The sequence below is a fragment of the Oryctolagus cuniculus genome, chromosome 20 (assembly GCF_964237555.1).
Source record: "Oryctolagus cuniculus chromosome 20, mOryCun1.1, whole genome shotgun sequence".
Taxonomy (NCBI): Eukaryota; Metazoa; Chordata; class Mammalia; order Lagomorpha; family Leporidae; genus Oryctolagus; species Oryctolagus cuniculus.
The window spans coordinates 23,526,245-23,542,773 of NC_091451.1; the positions used below are offsets into that span (position 1 = coordinate 23,526,245).

Below are 16,529 nucleotides of genomic sequence, written 5' to 3' on the forward strand. Positions count from 1 at the left end.
AATTTTTTACAGCAACATAAACATCTTTTAATTCCATTTTCTACAAACTTCCAGAAGTCCCCTTGTGCGGGTGTCTCTTTCCTCTCTGTCAGCATCCCTGCACCCAGAGATACTGCCCAGTTCTGATTGAGTTTGACATCAGTCCCTTGCTGTGAAGTTTGGGGTTCCTCACTCCCAGGGTGTCAGACTCCAGTCAGGAGTTATATCCCTGGGCCTTTACTGCACTTGGCCAAGTCAATAACTAATCACCATGGAGTTTGTCTTATTAGCTACTCACTGCCCCCATCCTCAAACCAGAAGCCAAGGGGGCTAATGACAGTGCTTTGCATTAATATGAGGCAGATTAAAACTCATTACAGCAAGGTTATGGGTAATGAGATCATTGTAAGGCAAGTTGTAGAGCTGGGAGTGAAATGAAGTTATGGAGCGGAGCAGGGAGACTGCACCAGCTGTTGCTGCCATGTTTTGGTGGGGGCGGAAGTGGGTGTGGGGCTCTGCAGGGATGATGTGCTCCAGAGACCTACTCAACCACCAGTGCAGCCAGGGGCTTGGTAAAGGCAGGATGGGGCCCCAGTGAGCAAGTGGGGTCTAGTATTAGGGCAAGCAGCACAAGTAGGGAGATCTTTAGGGAGGAGAACCTGGTAACCCTGTGGCGCTGTTTGCATTTCTCATGCAATGGTGCTTTGCAATTCAGACGACAGAGCATGAAATTAGCTACTGTTTCTGTCTGTTAGATTGTGGTCCTGACTGTTGGCCTGCACCAAGTAGAGGGAGTGGCTGGCCCTGCAGGGTGGTAGCTGTTCTGTTGAATTTCATTTTCTAGGAAGATAGATTATTTTACCTTCCCTGTCTCATTTGTTTATTGAACACTGCCTATTTGCTGGAGCCATTGTAGGCTCTGTATTTTTTTTTAAGTTCTATTTATTTTGAAGGCAAAGAGAGGTAGAGAGAGAGGGATATTAAGAACTTAATCCAGGTCTTCCACTTGGATGATGGGGACCCAAGTACTTGGATTATCACCTGTTGCCTCCCAGGGTGCACAGTAGCAGGAAGCTGGATCCAAAACAGAGCAGGGACTTGAACCCAGGCACTTAGGTACAGGATGTAAGTGTCCCAAGTGGCATCTTAACACTGCACCACAACATCTGCCCCACTTCCCGCTCAGTTTTATATGTTATTTCATTTATTCATCACAGTGACAAGTATAATTATTATCCTTCTTTTATTGATGAAGATATTGAGGTTTCAAAATTAATTAACTTGTCCAAGGACTTATGAAAAGCAGCCAGCAAAACAGGATTTGAACCTAGGTTTTTCTGATTTTAAAGCTGATGTCATTAACTTTTATGCAATGGGATCCCTCCCCATTATATATAAAACCATGTACAAGGATTGGATTAAGATGGTGGAGTAGGGAGTGAGCTTGCTGCTCTGGTCTAGGAGAAGATAGTTTAAAAAAGTAGAAAGAGTGCAGTCTCAGGGAAGAGTTAGGGAGAAAACAGCAGAGGAAACTCTACACAAATAAAGGAGACAGCATCATGCCCACAAAAGAACACAACACTTCAATACCAGATTGTGAACATGATGAGATGGAAGAAATGCCAGAAATGGAATTCAAAAAATTGATCGTAGAATTACTTATAAGTAATCAGAAGCAAATGCACAAACTAATGAAATCTGTATGTGACCTGAAAGAAAATTTCTCCCACAAAATTGAGATCTTAAAGAAAAATCAAAATGAAATCTTGGAGATGAATAATTCAGTAGAACAAAAAAAAAATGCAGTGGAAAGCCTTAACAATAGAATTGCTGAAACAAAAGAAAGAATATCTGACTTAGAAGACAAAGCACAGGAAATGATACAGTCAGAACAAACACAAGAAGAAGAAATGAGAACTTAAAAAACACTGTTAGTAATTTATAAGGATACTACCAAACGAACCAACATAATGGGTTCTCAGAGTTACTGAAGGTGTGGAAGGAGAAAGGATTAGAAAGTCGTTTTAGTGAAATAATAACAGAAAATTATCCCAGTTTGGAGAAAGAAAAGGACAACCAAGTACAGGAGCCACATAGAATTCCTAATAGATATGACCAGAAAAGGTCTTCACCACAACACATTGTAATCAAACTCTCCCCAGTAAAACATAAAGAAAAGATTCTAAATCTTTTTAGATTGCTGTGTAGGAGAGAAACTCCAGATTACTTTCATAGGATATCCAATTAGACTCACAGAAGACTTCTCATCAGAAACCCTACAGGTTAGGAGAATGGCGAAATATAGTCCAAATCTTAACACAAAAGAACTGTCAACTCAGAATACTGTACCCTGCAAAGCTCTCATTTATGAACGAAGATGGAATAAAGACCTTCTATGACAAACAGAAATCAAAAGAATGTGTCACCATCCATCCAGCATTGCAAAAGATGCTTAAGGATGTGCTGCACACAGAAACACAGAAACATGGTCCTCACTACAGAAGAAGGTAAAGGCAGAAAATCATCAGTAAAAGTACAAAGGAAATCCAAAGTAAAATAGGAATATTTGTGGAAAAATGGCAGGGCAAAGCCATTACTTATCAATAGTCACCTTGAGGCAAATGAACTCAACTCGCCAGTTAAAAGATACAGGCTGGCTGACTGGATTAAAATACAAATCCCATCTATTTGCTGCCTACAAGAAACACATATGACTAACAAAAATGAATGCAGACTGAAAGTGAAAGGATGGAAAAAGATGTTCCATGCTAACAGAAACCACAAAAGAGCTCGTGTAGCCATTCTAAGAGCAGACAAAATAGACTTTAACACAAAACCTGTTGAAAGAGACAAAGAAGTGCACTATGTAATCATTAAGGGATCAATTCAACAGGAAGATGTGAGTATTAGAAATGCATATGCTCCTAATTACAGGGCATCTGGCTATTTAAAAGAAATACTAAGAGATCTTAAGGGAGACATAGACTCCAATACAATAATAATGGGGGATTTCAATACCCCACTTTTAGCAATAGGCAAATCACCCCGACAGAAAATAGCAAGGGAACAGTGGAATTAATTGATACTATAGACCAAATGGACCTAACAGATATCTACAGAACTTTTCATCCTATAGTTGCAGAATACACATTCTTCTAACCTGTGCTTGGAACCTTCTCTAGGACTGACCACATACTAAGCCATAAAGCAAGTCTCAGCAAATTCAAAAATATCAGAATCATACCATGCATCTTCTAGGATCACAAGGCACTGAAGCTGGAAATCAACAACTCAGGAATCTCTAGAGCATATGCAAACACATGGAGACTAAACAACATCTTCCTGAGTGAACAGTGGGTCATAGAAGAAATCAAAAGAGAAATAAAAAAATTTCTGGAAGCAAAGGAATATGATAACACAACATAACAAAACCAAGGGGATACAGCAAAAGCAGTGTTAAGAGGAAAGTTTATAGCAATAGGTGCCTACATCAAGAAATCGGAAAGCACCAAATAAATGAACTATCAGTGCATCTCAAGGATCTAGAAAAACAGCAGCAAACTAAACTCAAAACTAGTAGGAGAAAAGAAATGATTAAAGAAATCAACAAAATTGAATCAAAAATGATACAAAGGATCATCAAAAGGAAGAGCTGGTTTTTTGAAAAAATAAACAAACTTACATGCCTTTGTATACACAGACATTGCCACGACTGAAAAAGAACTTCTAAGATCAATCCCATTCATACTAGCTATGTAAAAAAAAATCAAATACCTTGGAATAAATTTAACTGAGAATGTCTAAGATCTCTACAATTAGAATTACAAGACATTAGAGAAAGAAATAGGAGAAGATGCAAAAAAATAGAAAAATCTTCCATGTTTGTGGATTGGAAGGATCAGTATCATCAAAATGTCCATTCATCTGAAGGCAATTTACAGATTCAGTGTGATATCAATCAAAATACCAAAGACATTCTTCTCAGATCTAGAAAAAGAGGTGCTGACATTCATATGGAAACACAAGAGACCTTGAATAGATAAAGCAATCTTACAGAACAAAAACAAAGCCGGAGGTATCACAACACCAGATTTCAAGACATACTACAAGGCAGTTATACTCAAACCAGCCTGGTACAAATACAGATGGAGAGGCCAATGGAACAGAATACAAGTGCCAGAAATCAATCCAAGCATCTATAAGCAATTTATATTTGACAAAAGGGCTAGAACCAATCCCTGGAGCAAGGACAGTCTCTTCAAAAAATGGTGCTGAGAAAACTGGATTTCCACATGCAAAAATATGAAGCAGGACCCCTACCTTACACCTTACACAAAAATCCACTCAACATGGATTAAAAATCTAAACCTATGACACAATACCATCAAATTACTAGAGAACATCTGAGAAACCCTGAAAGACATTGGCACAGGCAAAGTGTTCTTGGCAAAGACCCCAGAGGCACAGGCAATCAAAGCCAAAATCAACACATGGAATTACTTCAAATTGAGAAGCTTCTGCACTGCAAAAGAAACACTCAGGATAGTGAAGAGGCAACCCACAGAATGAGAGAAATTATTTGCAAACAATGCAACTGATAAAGGATTAATAACCAGAATCTATAAAGAGATCAAGAAACTCCACAACAACAAAACAAACAACTGTGCTAAGAAATGGGCCAAGGACATAAACAGACATTTTTCAATCAAGGAAGTCCAAATGGCCAACACATGAAAAAATGTTCAGGATCACTAGCCTTCAGGAAAATGCAAATCAAAACCACAATGAGGTTGCACCTCACCCCAGATAGAATGGCTTTCATACAGAAATCAACAAACAACAAATGCTGGCCAGGATGTGGAGGAAAAATATTCTAATCCAGTGTTGGTAGGAATGTAAACTGGTAAAACCACTATGGAAATCAGTTTGGAGATAACTCAGAAATCTGAATATAGACCTACCATATGACCCAGCCATCCACTCCTGGGAATTTACCCCAGGGAAATGAAATCATCAAATAAAAGAGTTATCTGCACCCCCATGTTTATTGCAGCTCAATTCCCAATAGCTAAGACATGGAATAACCTAAATGCCCATCAGCTGAAGTCTGGATTAATAAATTATGGGATATGTACTCTATGGGATACTACTTAGTAGTTAAAAAAAATGAAATCCAGTCATTTGCAACAAAACACCAGAATCTGAAAAACATCATACTGAGTGAAATAAGCCAGTCCCAAAGGGACAAATACCACATGTTCTCCCTGATCTGTGATACCTAACAGAACACCTAAAAGGAAATCTGTAGAAGTAAAATTGACACTTTGGGAAGCAATGTCCTGAACTGCCTTAACTGTTGAAGAACATTTTTTTTTTCTTCTTCATACTGTTTGTTGAACTCTTTACTTAACCTAGAATTAATCAAATGTGTATAATTTCAATTGAAAAGAGATCTCAGTGAAAAATAAGAGTTGGAACAAGAGAGTGAGGAGTAGGTTTGTAACTATCATGCTGTATAGTTCTGCATACATTCCTATGGACTTTTTTTTTTTTAAATTTTTTTTTATTTGACAGGTAGAGTTAGACAGTGAGAGAGAGAGAGAGACAGAGGGAAAAGTCTTCCTTCCGTTGGTTCCCTCCCCAAATGGCTGCTATGGCCGGCGCTGCACCAATTCGAAGCTAGGAGCCAGGTGCTTCCTTCTGGTCTCCCATGCAGGTGCAGGAGCTCAAGCACTTGGGCCATCCTCCATTGCCTTCCCTGGCCACAGCAGAGAGCTGGACTGGAAGAGGAGCAACCGGGACTAGAACCCAGAGCCCATATGGGATGCCAGCGCTGCAGGCGGAGGGTTAACCAAGTGAGCCATGGCGCCTGCCCAGACTTACTTGTAAGGCTACATTTTAAAAACTTGCCATTGGACCCCAAACCCCATTAAGCTTGGTGATAAAAATACTATCTTAAGTGTTGAAGTGACCATATTAAGTGTTAAAATGATCATGTAGATAGGATTAAGTATTAAAGGGATCATATAATAAGATCAAGTGTCTGGTAATAATAATAGAATTAAAAGGGGGAGAATATTCCAACATGGGAAGCAGTCCACACAGCAGACTCATAAGAATGGCAGTCACTTTAAATAACACTCTCACCTCAGAATCAACCCTTAAGGTAGTCTGGTCTGGCCGGCCAAAAGCCCGTGAGAGCATTCCAGATATGGAAATCGAGGACACTGTGGTAGGAAAAAAAAATGTCATACATGTAGGATCTCTGTGAGGGAGATCTCAGTGGAAAGAAGTGGCCATCAAAGAAGAATGTACTTTTCTCTGAAGGGAGGAGAGAACTTCCACTTTGCTTATGGCCTTGTCTAAATATTGGCTGAGATTGTGGATTGAAAAGGCTTCCATATGCTAGATAGCTTGTGTCAAGAGCCTCGGGTGATCACTGATGTCATACATAGGTGTGTTAATTGTTAAATTAACAGCAGGAATCACTGTGCATTTATTTCCCCTGCAAGACCTCTGACCTCAACGAGTTGTATCGTAAGAATTAACTGTAAAACTTGTTCTCAAACAGTTGTGTGTGTGTATGTGTGTGTGCATGCACACACACGTGCCAAATGTTGAAATCTTTACTTAGTATAGAATTGGTCTTCTGTGCATAAAGTAAATTGAAAAATGAATCCTTTTTTGTTCTAAAGATCCATTCATTTTTACTTGAAAGGCAGAGTTACTGAGAGACCGAGGCAGAGAGAGAGAAGTCCTCCATCTGCTGGCTCACTTCCCCGATGGCCACAAGGGCTGGTGCTGAGCAATCAGAAGCCAGGAGTCAGGAGCTTCCCCCCAGGTCTTCCACATGGGTGCAGGGGCCCAAGCACCTGGGCCATCCTCTGCCGCTCTCCCCGACCACAGCAGAGAGCTGGGTCGGAAATGGAGCCACTGGGACTCAAACTGGAGCCTGTATGGGATGTTGGCACCGTAGGCGGAGGCTTATCCCACTGTGCCACAGCCTGGGCCCCAAAAATGAATCTTCATGGAGAATGGGACTGGAAGTGGGAGACGGAGCAGGAGATGGGGTGGGAAGGCGGGTATGGTGGGAAGAATCACTATATTCCTGAAGTTGTACTTAAGAAATCTGTACTCATTAAATAAAAGGCTTCTTTGGGGAAAAAAATAAACAAACCAGGTACAGCTTACACTGGCATTTTCAGCTATGTATCTTTGACTTTCTTGGTCACCCTGGTACCCAGCCTAGGCCACTGCAGCATGGATCACTCATTGGACTGATTGGCAGCCATCTTGAGTGCCTGCTGTGGTGATTTTGGTTTTATGCGTGTGTTCAACTCTGTCTACACCGCAAGCTCCTTGCTTATGGGGACCATGGCTGTACTTGCTTGCATCCCCCTCCATGCCTTGTGTATAGAGAAATTCAACCAGTGCTTGCTCAGCAGACTGTGGTGCGTGGCATTCGGGGTTGGAATCACAGATGACGGTTTGAACACACGCTGGTTTCACGGTCTATCAGCTGTGGGACTTTGTGAATGTTGCTGATCCTCTCTGAGGTTCACTGGTAAGAGATAATCTCTCTTACTTCTGAAAGAGTTACAGTAAGATCTATTTTATAGAGATAGTGGCAGATCTAAAGACAGTAACAGGTGAGCATTTAGCCTGGTGGTTAAGACCATGGGTGAGATGCCTGGGTTCCATATGGTTGTAAATATGGATTGGATACCTTGCTCCAGCTCCCAGCTCTAGTTCTTACTGGGAGACAATGGGATGGCTTAATTGGGTTCCTACCACCCATGTGGGAGACTTAGATTAAGTTCTTGGCTCCAGGCTTTGAGCCCCACTGTTGCAGGCATTTAGGAAGTAAACCATCAGATGGGAGTGTTGCCTGTCTGTCTCTCTACCTCTCAAATAAAAATTAAGAAAAATATAATCACTACCACCACTACCTATATTTGACTGCTTACTGTAGGATAGTGTTTAAAACACAGCACTGAATAAATGATGGTACATTTCTTATGGTGATTGCTATTTTACAAACTTGAATTGCCCATTATGGTAGTCATTAGCCACTTGTGGTGAGTTAAGTTTAAATTATTTCAAATGTAAATATTTGTGTAAAAATTCAAGGACAGGTTATATTCATAGTGCTTAAGATGCTGCCTGGGCCACTTGTCTCTTATTTTGGAGGGCTATGGGTTCAAGTCCTGACTCCCAGTCCTGGCTCCATGCCTGTTCTAGCTTCCTGCTAACGTGTACCCCAAGAGAACTCAGTGATGGATCAAGCATTTAGGTCCCTGCTACCCATGTGGGAGGCCAGGATGGAGTTCTGGACTTCTGGCTTTGGTCTTGCCCAACACTGGCTGTGGTGGGCCTTTGTTGAGTGAACCAACAGATGGGAGATCTCTGTCTCTGTATCTTTTCGCCTTTCAAGATAAATGAACAAAATTACTTCTGTGCTGTTAAAAAAGACTTCGGTTCCTCTGTCACGCTGGCCACATTTCAGCATGCAGCCAGCACCGCTGTGTTGGACACAGACCATTCCCGTCTCTGTAGAAAATTCTGTCAGACAGCACTGCTGCTAACTTCCCGTTCTGCAAATCCCTCATGGTGCTTGGAGCTACAGATGGTGTGAAGGACTAGGTTCAGGGGCCGCAGAGGCCAGGGGGTCTGGAAGCTTTGTTTTGCGTGGCACACACTCACTTGGGTGGGGAAGGATCCTGCGAGGGCAGCAAGGGGAGGTCCCTGTGCGTGTGCTCTGCCGCCCACAGGCTTTGTCCCCTGGGGTGCCCATGGAGTCCACAGAGGCTGAGAGAGGGGTGTGCACCAGGTGAGTAGCTCCCTGAAGGTTGGCAGGGGCCTGGCCTCTCGTCTTAAAGCATGCCAGACCTGGAGGAGCTGGAGCTGGAGAGGGGCCACGGAAATCAGAGGCCTGGTCTCTTGTTCAGCATTTCTCTCTTTTGTTTTTACAAGTACATTTTAATTTTTTGGAGAATGGCAATGTGCCTCATTTCTGGGAGGTAGGAGAAGGAGAAAGGGAAGGGAGGGGGCCCAGAGGGAGAGAGAGGGAAATGTGAGTCAGAAGCTGGTTGAAGGTGGCTTTGTGGCTTCTTCAGTGCAGGTGTGGGTGCCTTTGCCATTGGTGCTGACTCAGTTTCCTGGATGATGGCTTTGGCAGTGTGTGACCGACCCGTAGTCCTCATCAGCCTACGCCAAGGGCACCTGCGTGACTGGCCGCAGCTACACAGAGCACACGCGGGCTCACCTGGTCTCTGTCCCTGCACGTTGATGGTGCTCAGCCCAGCATTCCTGGGTGCATGATCAGAGAGGGCTCCCTGCGTAGCCCAGACAGTGCTGTGAGGGTCACTCACCTGGCCCCGAGGCAGGCTGCAGGAGAGGGGCAGCAGCGCCTCAACTCTGCTCCTGGGTGAGGGGCACGGCAGGGGGAGGCTGATGCTTTCTGGGGGCGCCCATGGCAGCGAGGAGTGCAGACATGGATCCAGTCGAAAGAAAATGGGGAAGTAGGAAGGCTAGCAACATGCATGGAAGCACAGCAGTACACACAGGGACACACACAGACACACATTCACAGCAACACACACGTACACAGGGACACACACAGCCACATGCACACAGCAACACACACGTGCACAGGGACACACACAGCCACATGTACACAGCAACACACACAGCAATATACACATATACACACAGCAACACACACAGCTATGCACATATACACAGGAACACACACAGGGACACACACAGCCACATGTACACAGCAACACACACGTACACAGGGACACACACAGCCACATGCACACAGCAACACACACGTGCACAGGGACACACACAGCAACACACACAGCAATATACACGTATACACACAGCAACCCACACACAGCAATGCACATATACACAGGAACACACAGAGGGACACACACAGCCACATGGACACAGCAACACACATGTATACAGGGACACACACAGCAATACACATGTACACAGGAACACACACAGCAACACACAGCAACACACACAGCAATACACACACACCACCACACAAACATCAACATACACACCAACACACATACACAGCAACACACATGCACACAGGAACATACACAGGGACACACAGAAACACACACGCACACACAGCAATACACACACAGCAATACACACATACCACCACACAAACATCAACACACACATACACAGCAACACACATGGACTCAACAACACACATGTGCACAGCAACACACGCAGACACACATAGCAACACATACACAGCAACACAGCAACACACACGTATACACACAGCAACACACACACAATACACATGTATAAAGGAACACACAGCAACATGCACATACCACCGCACACACATCAGTGCACACATACACAGCAACATACATACACACAAGAACACACACAGGGACACACACAGCAACATACACACACATGCACACACACAGCAACACACACGTACACACAGCAACACACATGTACACAGGAACACACACAGCAATACACACATATACCACCACACATACATCGACACACATGGCAACACACATGCACACACACAGCAACACAGTACATGGGAACACACACGGACACACAGCAACACATGCACACACAGCAATACACATGCACACACACAACACACATGCACACACACAGCAACACACACATATACAGGAACACATTCAGCAACACACAGCAATACACATACACACCACCATACACACATCAACACACACACCAACACAGCAACACACTCAGCAACACATAGCAACGCACATCAATACACACACCAATACACATGGCAACACACAGCAACACACACAGCAACACACACACACAAAGCAACACAAACAGCACACACACACTCGGCAACACACACATGCACACGTGCCTTTGCTTCATCTTCATGTGATCTTCAAATTCAATTTCAGGGGCTTCACCCTGTGGTCAGCCAGCATCCTGACACACCGAGAATTTGAGCAGGGAAGGTTTCATATGAAGAGTGAGTAACTACTCAACGTGCCGAATTCCTAAAAGACTGTGAGGTACCAACACATGAAGCAGCTTCTCCTAGGGCTGAGGGATGGTGAGCAGGACAGGACTAGGCACTTGGCAGGGCTCAGAGTCAGGCTGTGGTGGAACGGCACGACAGCCCCAGGGCCGGGCCGGTGGTGGTGGGTGGAGGAGGCAGGAGGCTCGAGCCTGAGCTGATACGTGCGGCAGCCCGCCGGCTGCAGGGTCTGCAGGAAGTACCACAGCAGCGGAGAGATGTAGTGGAGGGCGTGGGCCGTAGCTGGGCTGGGAGGCCACTGCACTGGGCACTGCTGGCTTTTGCTCCCTGGCTGCACTCTGTTGAAAACAGCACACTGGGTCCAGCCAGGGAGACCCGTGCTCCTGCTGTGGTCTCTCTGTGTCCCAAGACCCCCTGTTGATAAAGCCAGATGTGGAACCATCTGACAAAGGGGAGAGAACCAGTGTCGTAAGGCAGGAAGGAAGAACAGATCCAGAACCACGATACCATACATCCTTCTCTTCCCGCGAGCCAAGTCTCCCCTTCATCTGGGAGTCGCCGTGGCACGTGGTCCCGTGCCCTTTCTCATGCCTGCAGCTGTTGGCTGGGTGGCTCTGTGGGGTCTCCCCAGATGGTTGAGGGCCCGGGGCTGGCCCCCAGCAGGTCCCCAGTGACAATGCAGCGGCTGCTATCTTTATTGGGAGTGGAGGGGAGGGTGGGGAATGTGTCTGCACTCCCTCTGCTTCTACTGGGTGCTGATCTACATGGCCCAGCCCCGTGGACGAGCAGGCCGCTGGCTGCCTCAACAGCCCTCCCTAGGGAGTGCTGGCTGGCCTGGTACTCTGGTTGCTCGAGAGCCCTGGGACTGATGACTTGGGGGTGCCTTTCTGGTGGCCCCTAATTCTACATTGACTGCATTTTCTCCTCTGCTGGCACACTGGAACTGGAGCCGGTTATCTGGGCTGTACATTGTTGTTATCCATGATGGCTGGAACCCTTGCCCCGCACTTGCTCAGCGTGCCTCTGCCCACCGTGGCTGCGACCCTGCCCAGCTTTGTGTGACCGGCCATCTGCCATTGGCCAGTGTGGTCCCCAGCTTCTGGTTCTTATGGGAATGCTCCCCTCCCCCTAAACCCAGTCACTCTTCTGTGAAGGACACTCATTGGCTCAGAGAGGATGAGGTATCAGATGTCAGGGGCTGGAGGAATCTGCCCAGAGGACCGGGGTCTTGTGTGCATAGGGAATGCACCAGGAATGCACCAGGAGACAGGCCGTCCAGCAGAGCCAGATGTGGACAGGCCTCTGAGGGCCTAAGGACCCGTGCTGGTGCTGGAGCCTGGGACCTCTGCTCTGCTGTGGTGGGAGGTGGGCTGCTGGGGAAAGAGTGATTGAGGTGCAGCGTTCACTTAATTTCTAAGGTGACAGCTTCCTGTGTGTTTCCCCTGGCAACTGATGATAGAGGCCGTCTGTGTATTGGTATTGAACTTCTCACGTGGATTGATTGCCCCAACAGGTGCTGACTACATCAGCATCCTTCTTAGAACTTAGTGTAGATTCATCGTTGGTGTTCAAACTCTTGGCTGATGTCCTAGGGGGAACTGTGTGTGCCCCCAGTGCCAATGCCCTCAGCTGGGCTGGGGCAGTGACTGGCAGTGCACAGCCTGGGAGCAGGACTGTGAGCATCAGGAGGTTTATTGGGCCCCGCAACCTCCAGAGAGTGTCCCAGCAGCCCGCTCCATGTGCCTGGTACAGTTATTCCTGTGGCGTGAAGGAGACCCCTCATTGTGGCGGAGTGGGTAAAGCCGTCTCCTGAGATGCTGGCATGCTCTCTGGGCACTGGTTCATGTCCTGGTTGCTCCACTTCTGATCCAGCTCCCTCCTGATGGCCTGGGAAAAGCAGCAGAAGATGACCCAAGTATTTGGGCCCCTGCCATCCCTAGAAGAAGTTCCTGGCTTCTGGCTTCAGCCTGGCCCAGCCCTGGCCATTGTGGCCATTTGGGGAGTGAACCAGTGGATGGAAGATTTCTCTCTCTCTCTCTTTCTCCCTCACGGTAACTCTGACTTACAAATAAAAAATAAATCTTTAAAAACCAAAATAGAACAAAACAACAAAAGCGGAGACCCTGCTATGATTTGTGGTATTAAGAGAGCCCTAGATTTGGAGTGCTTTCCAGAACTCCCTTGGATGTTTGTTAGACACTTCTTCATAAGCACAACAGCTGAGTCTCACATCTTGAAATGTACCAGCACCTGAGCTGCTACAGTGTGCGTGTTGTAGGGATTGTGGAGATCTAGATAAACAGAATATGTTTAGCATGTCTGAGAGATAGGTGGCAAATACAGTAGCTTGGCATATCCTTGGATGAGTCATCAGTAGATTAGCGTTGGTTAAAAGCCCTGCACAGTCATTTTGAGGGAGTGAGACCCAGCCTAGGTGGGTTTGGAGAGGAGGAGATTGGAAACCTCAGGCCTTGTGCACAGGCTGGACTGTCTGGGTACCACGGGACTGAAGGGAGGGCGCTGAGGAAAAAGATGGAGGTGTGTGTGTGTGTGTGTGTGTGTGTGTCCCTACCTGGACACCAGGGGGGAAACGGAAGCAAGGTCCAGGTAACGTTCTACACTCACACCTCTCTCACACCCCGTCTCCCTGCAGGTGCACCTGCGCTCCGCCAGGCGTCTCCGGGAGCTCTGCTGTGCCAATCGGGGCACCTTCATCAAGGTGGGCCAGCACCTGGGGGCTCTGGATTACCTGCTGCCGGAGGAGTACACCAGCACGCTAAAGGTGCTGCACAGCCAGGCCCCACAGAGCAGCATGCCAGAGGTCCGCCAGGTCATCCGCGAGGACCTGGGCAAGGAGGTAGTGCCTTGGCTGGAGGGAAGGCCGGGGGTGGGCTGGGCTCCTGACCAGGCCCTGGCTGGGCCCAGGGCCCAGGGCATCTACCATGAGGCAGAGCAGAAGTCACAGTGACTCTCAGTGCTGCAGCCAAAGAGGCTTAGAAGGAAACCTGCTGGTCTTGAGTTGAATCATATGAAATTGTTCATGTTTGACCATTTTTGAACCACAGTCTAATATCTATCAGTTACTGAGGGTTTACTGCATACCAGCAACTGTGCTGGGTCCCGTGTATTATCTCAGTTAATTCTTAGGGCACAACATATGACGGGTGTGATTAATCCCGTTTTGTAGATGAAGGGTGGGTGGGGGCCCAAGGGGTTAAGATCAGGTGTCCAAGGGCAGCGTGGTCCCATCAGTGAAGTGTCCAGGAGCAGTGGCTTTTCCTGAGCAGCCCTGGTAGGTGGTCATCCAGCCTCCGCCTGATAGGACGGTTACTGTCCGTCTGCTGCCCAGGGCGGCTTGTTCTGTTGTCATCCTCTCTGAGCGTTCCTCTGCAAGTCATCGAGTCTTTGAAGATGAAGCCCATGGTGGTCCTTTGACCTTATATCTGTAGCACCAGGACAGCGAGGTAGACAGTAGGTGCTTAATGTTTGTGTGATGAACCAATGAGTGAATGACTGAAAGCTTCCTTAGGCTACTCAAGATGGGGCATAGGTTTGAGAAAGGCCAATTGTTTCATTCTTAGTGGTTTGCAGAGAGCTGGCCCTGACTACTGGTCCTTTAACACAGTTAAAGGTTTCAGGTGCCCAGCCTCCTTCTAGGGACACACTTCCCCAGGGGCAGCCAGGCCTGGAGGAAGCCTTCATTAGGTGAGTTCCTGAGGGCCAGGATCACACCGGAGGTAGCAGAGAGATGCCTGTGACTCCCTTGCCACCAAGAAGCTTGTTCTCTGATGGGAAGGAGAGTGAGTGAAAGGCAAACTTGACTCAGGGCTGGCGTCCGGGAGCAGGCTGCAAACGAGGAGTGGTGGCATGGAAGCACCCCAGGCAGAGGGGCTGGGGTTGGCACTGAGAGTGGCTTTGCTTCTCGCCAAGATTGTTGGCCTCTTGCTTCCAACGGCATGAGAGTCACCCCCAAATTAAAACTAAATAAATCACTGTAATAACAGTGCAAGGTGCATCATTGCTGGGATGTGGCAGCTCCGTGGGGTTGGCTGCCAGGGAGAGGAAGGCTGCTGGGGAGGGGAGCGGGGTGAGAGCAGGCCAGCGGGGCAGAGTGAGGCAGGAAGCTGGGCTCCTCCGTCCCAAAGCCCTGCCTGAGGCCTCAGGGCCTGGCCGCCAGTCTCCTTCCAGGGCGCGGTCCTAGGCGTGCTGGCTGTGTGTCCCCTGCACAACGATGACTCTCCAGCCCCCCAGAAAGGGAGGCTGATGTCAAGGTCACGGTTCTGAGGGGGCGTCCCTTGCAGCCCGTGCTCTTTCCCTCCCCCCTGCACTTCCTCCCTCCCGCGAAGCGCGTTTGTTCCCTGGTGACACACTTTCTAGAGCCGTGGGTGGAGGGAGGGGCGAGGGCTGGGTGGGAAGCAGGGGAGGTGAGTGCGGGGGTGTGAGGGTGGAGGAAAGTCACTCACAGGGCACTTGCTCCTCCTCCTGCCCTCCCACGACTCTTCTCGGGGTGCAGCTGTCACCCTGGGATGACGGTTGAGCTGGGCCCGGGCATCCTGGGCTGCACACCACAGAAATCCCTGTTTCTTCCCTGGGTTCTCAGGAGCGCGGTTAACAAGAGCTGAGTCTACCAGCAGCTTTGCAGGTCCTTGGGCGGGACCTGAGGTTCCTGGGAGACTGCCTGCATGCTGTGACATCTCTCACTGCGAGGGAGGAGCTCCAGGGGTGTGTGTGCTGGCCAAGCTGGTTGGTTCTGGATGCCTGGGTTGGGGGGGTCCTCCCCATCCACAGAGGCTCTGGAAGGTCATGGGTGTCCTCACGCCAGTCCCCGTCCCGGGCACATGGGCTGGCCCTGAGTCGTGTCCCCTGCCTGGGGTGGGGGACGAGGTGGAAGTTGTAGCACTTCTGGACCCTACAGTTGATGTTTGCTTCTGGATCAGGCCAGACAGCACTGAGAGCAGGGGAGGGCGCCGCCCTCACCTAGGCTTGGCTCTGTAGGGAGTGGGCTGGGCCACACCGCTGAGGGAGGGGCGGCGGCAGCAGCATCTTGTCCCCTACACAGCAGAGTTCTGTTTGGCAGACATCCATATGGAAAGCAGCTGTGTGTGTCTGTGTGTCTGTGTGTGTGTCTGTGTGTATGTGTATGTGTCTATATGTGTGTGTCTGTGTCTATATGTGTGTGTCTGTGTGTCTTATGTGTGTATATGTGTGTCTGTATGTGTCTGTGTCTTGCATGTTCCTCAGTATGACCAGAAAGAAAGGTGCTTTTCCCCCTTTTATTTTGGATGTTAGGCTTATGTCCTGAAGGACCAGTTCTGGGGAGCAGCCAGGAGCCCAAGTAAGAGGTGGGATCATTTCTATGGCATCAAGGGTGACCCGGATATGGACTGAATTGGGGTTGGTCTCAGCTTTGGTTCCTTGACTGCCCTGGGGGTGTTGGGTCCTGGTGCACTTCTGACCTTGGCCAGTAGATGGCGCCTGAGCTTGCGAGTCCAGGAGGGGTATTGGAGCCCTG

General features: G+C 47.8%; 1 protein-coding gene across 2 annotated transcripts in view; it reads left to right on the top strand.

The window, feature by feature from the left end:
* The window catches only part of ADCK1 (aarF domain containing kinase 1), a 132,309-nt gene that overhangs the window by 44,392 nt on the left and 71,388 nt on the right, over positions 1-16,529 (top strand). For both annotated transcript variants that reach the window (XM_051825982.2, XM_051825984.2), the window contains exon 4: positions 13,671-13,874. In XM_051825982.2, coding sequence (XP_051681942.2) covers positions 13,671-13,874 — 204 coding nt within the window. The remainder of the gene's footprint in view (positions 1-13,670; positions 13,875-16,529) is intronic.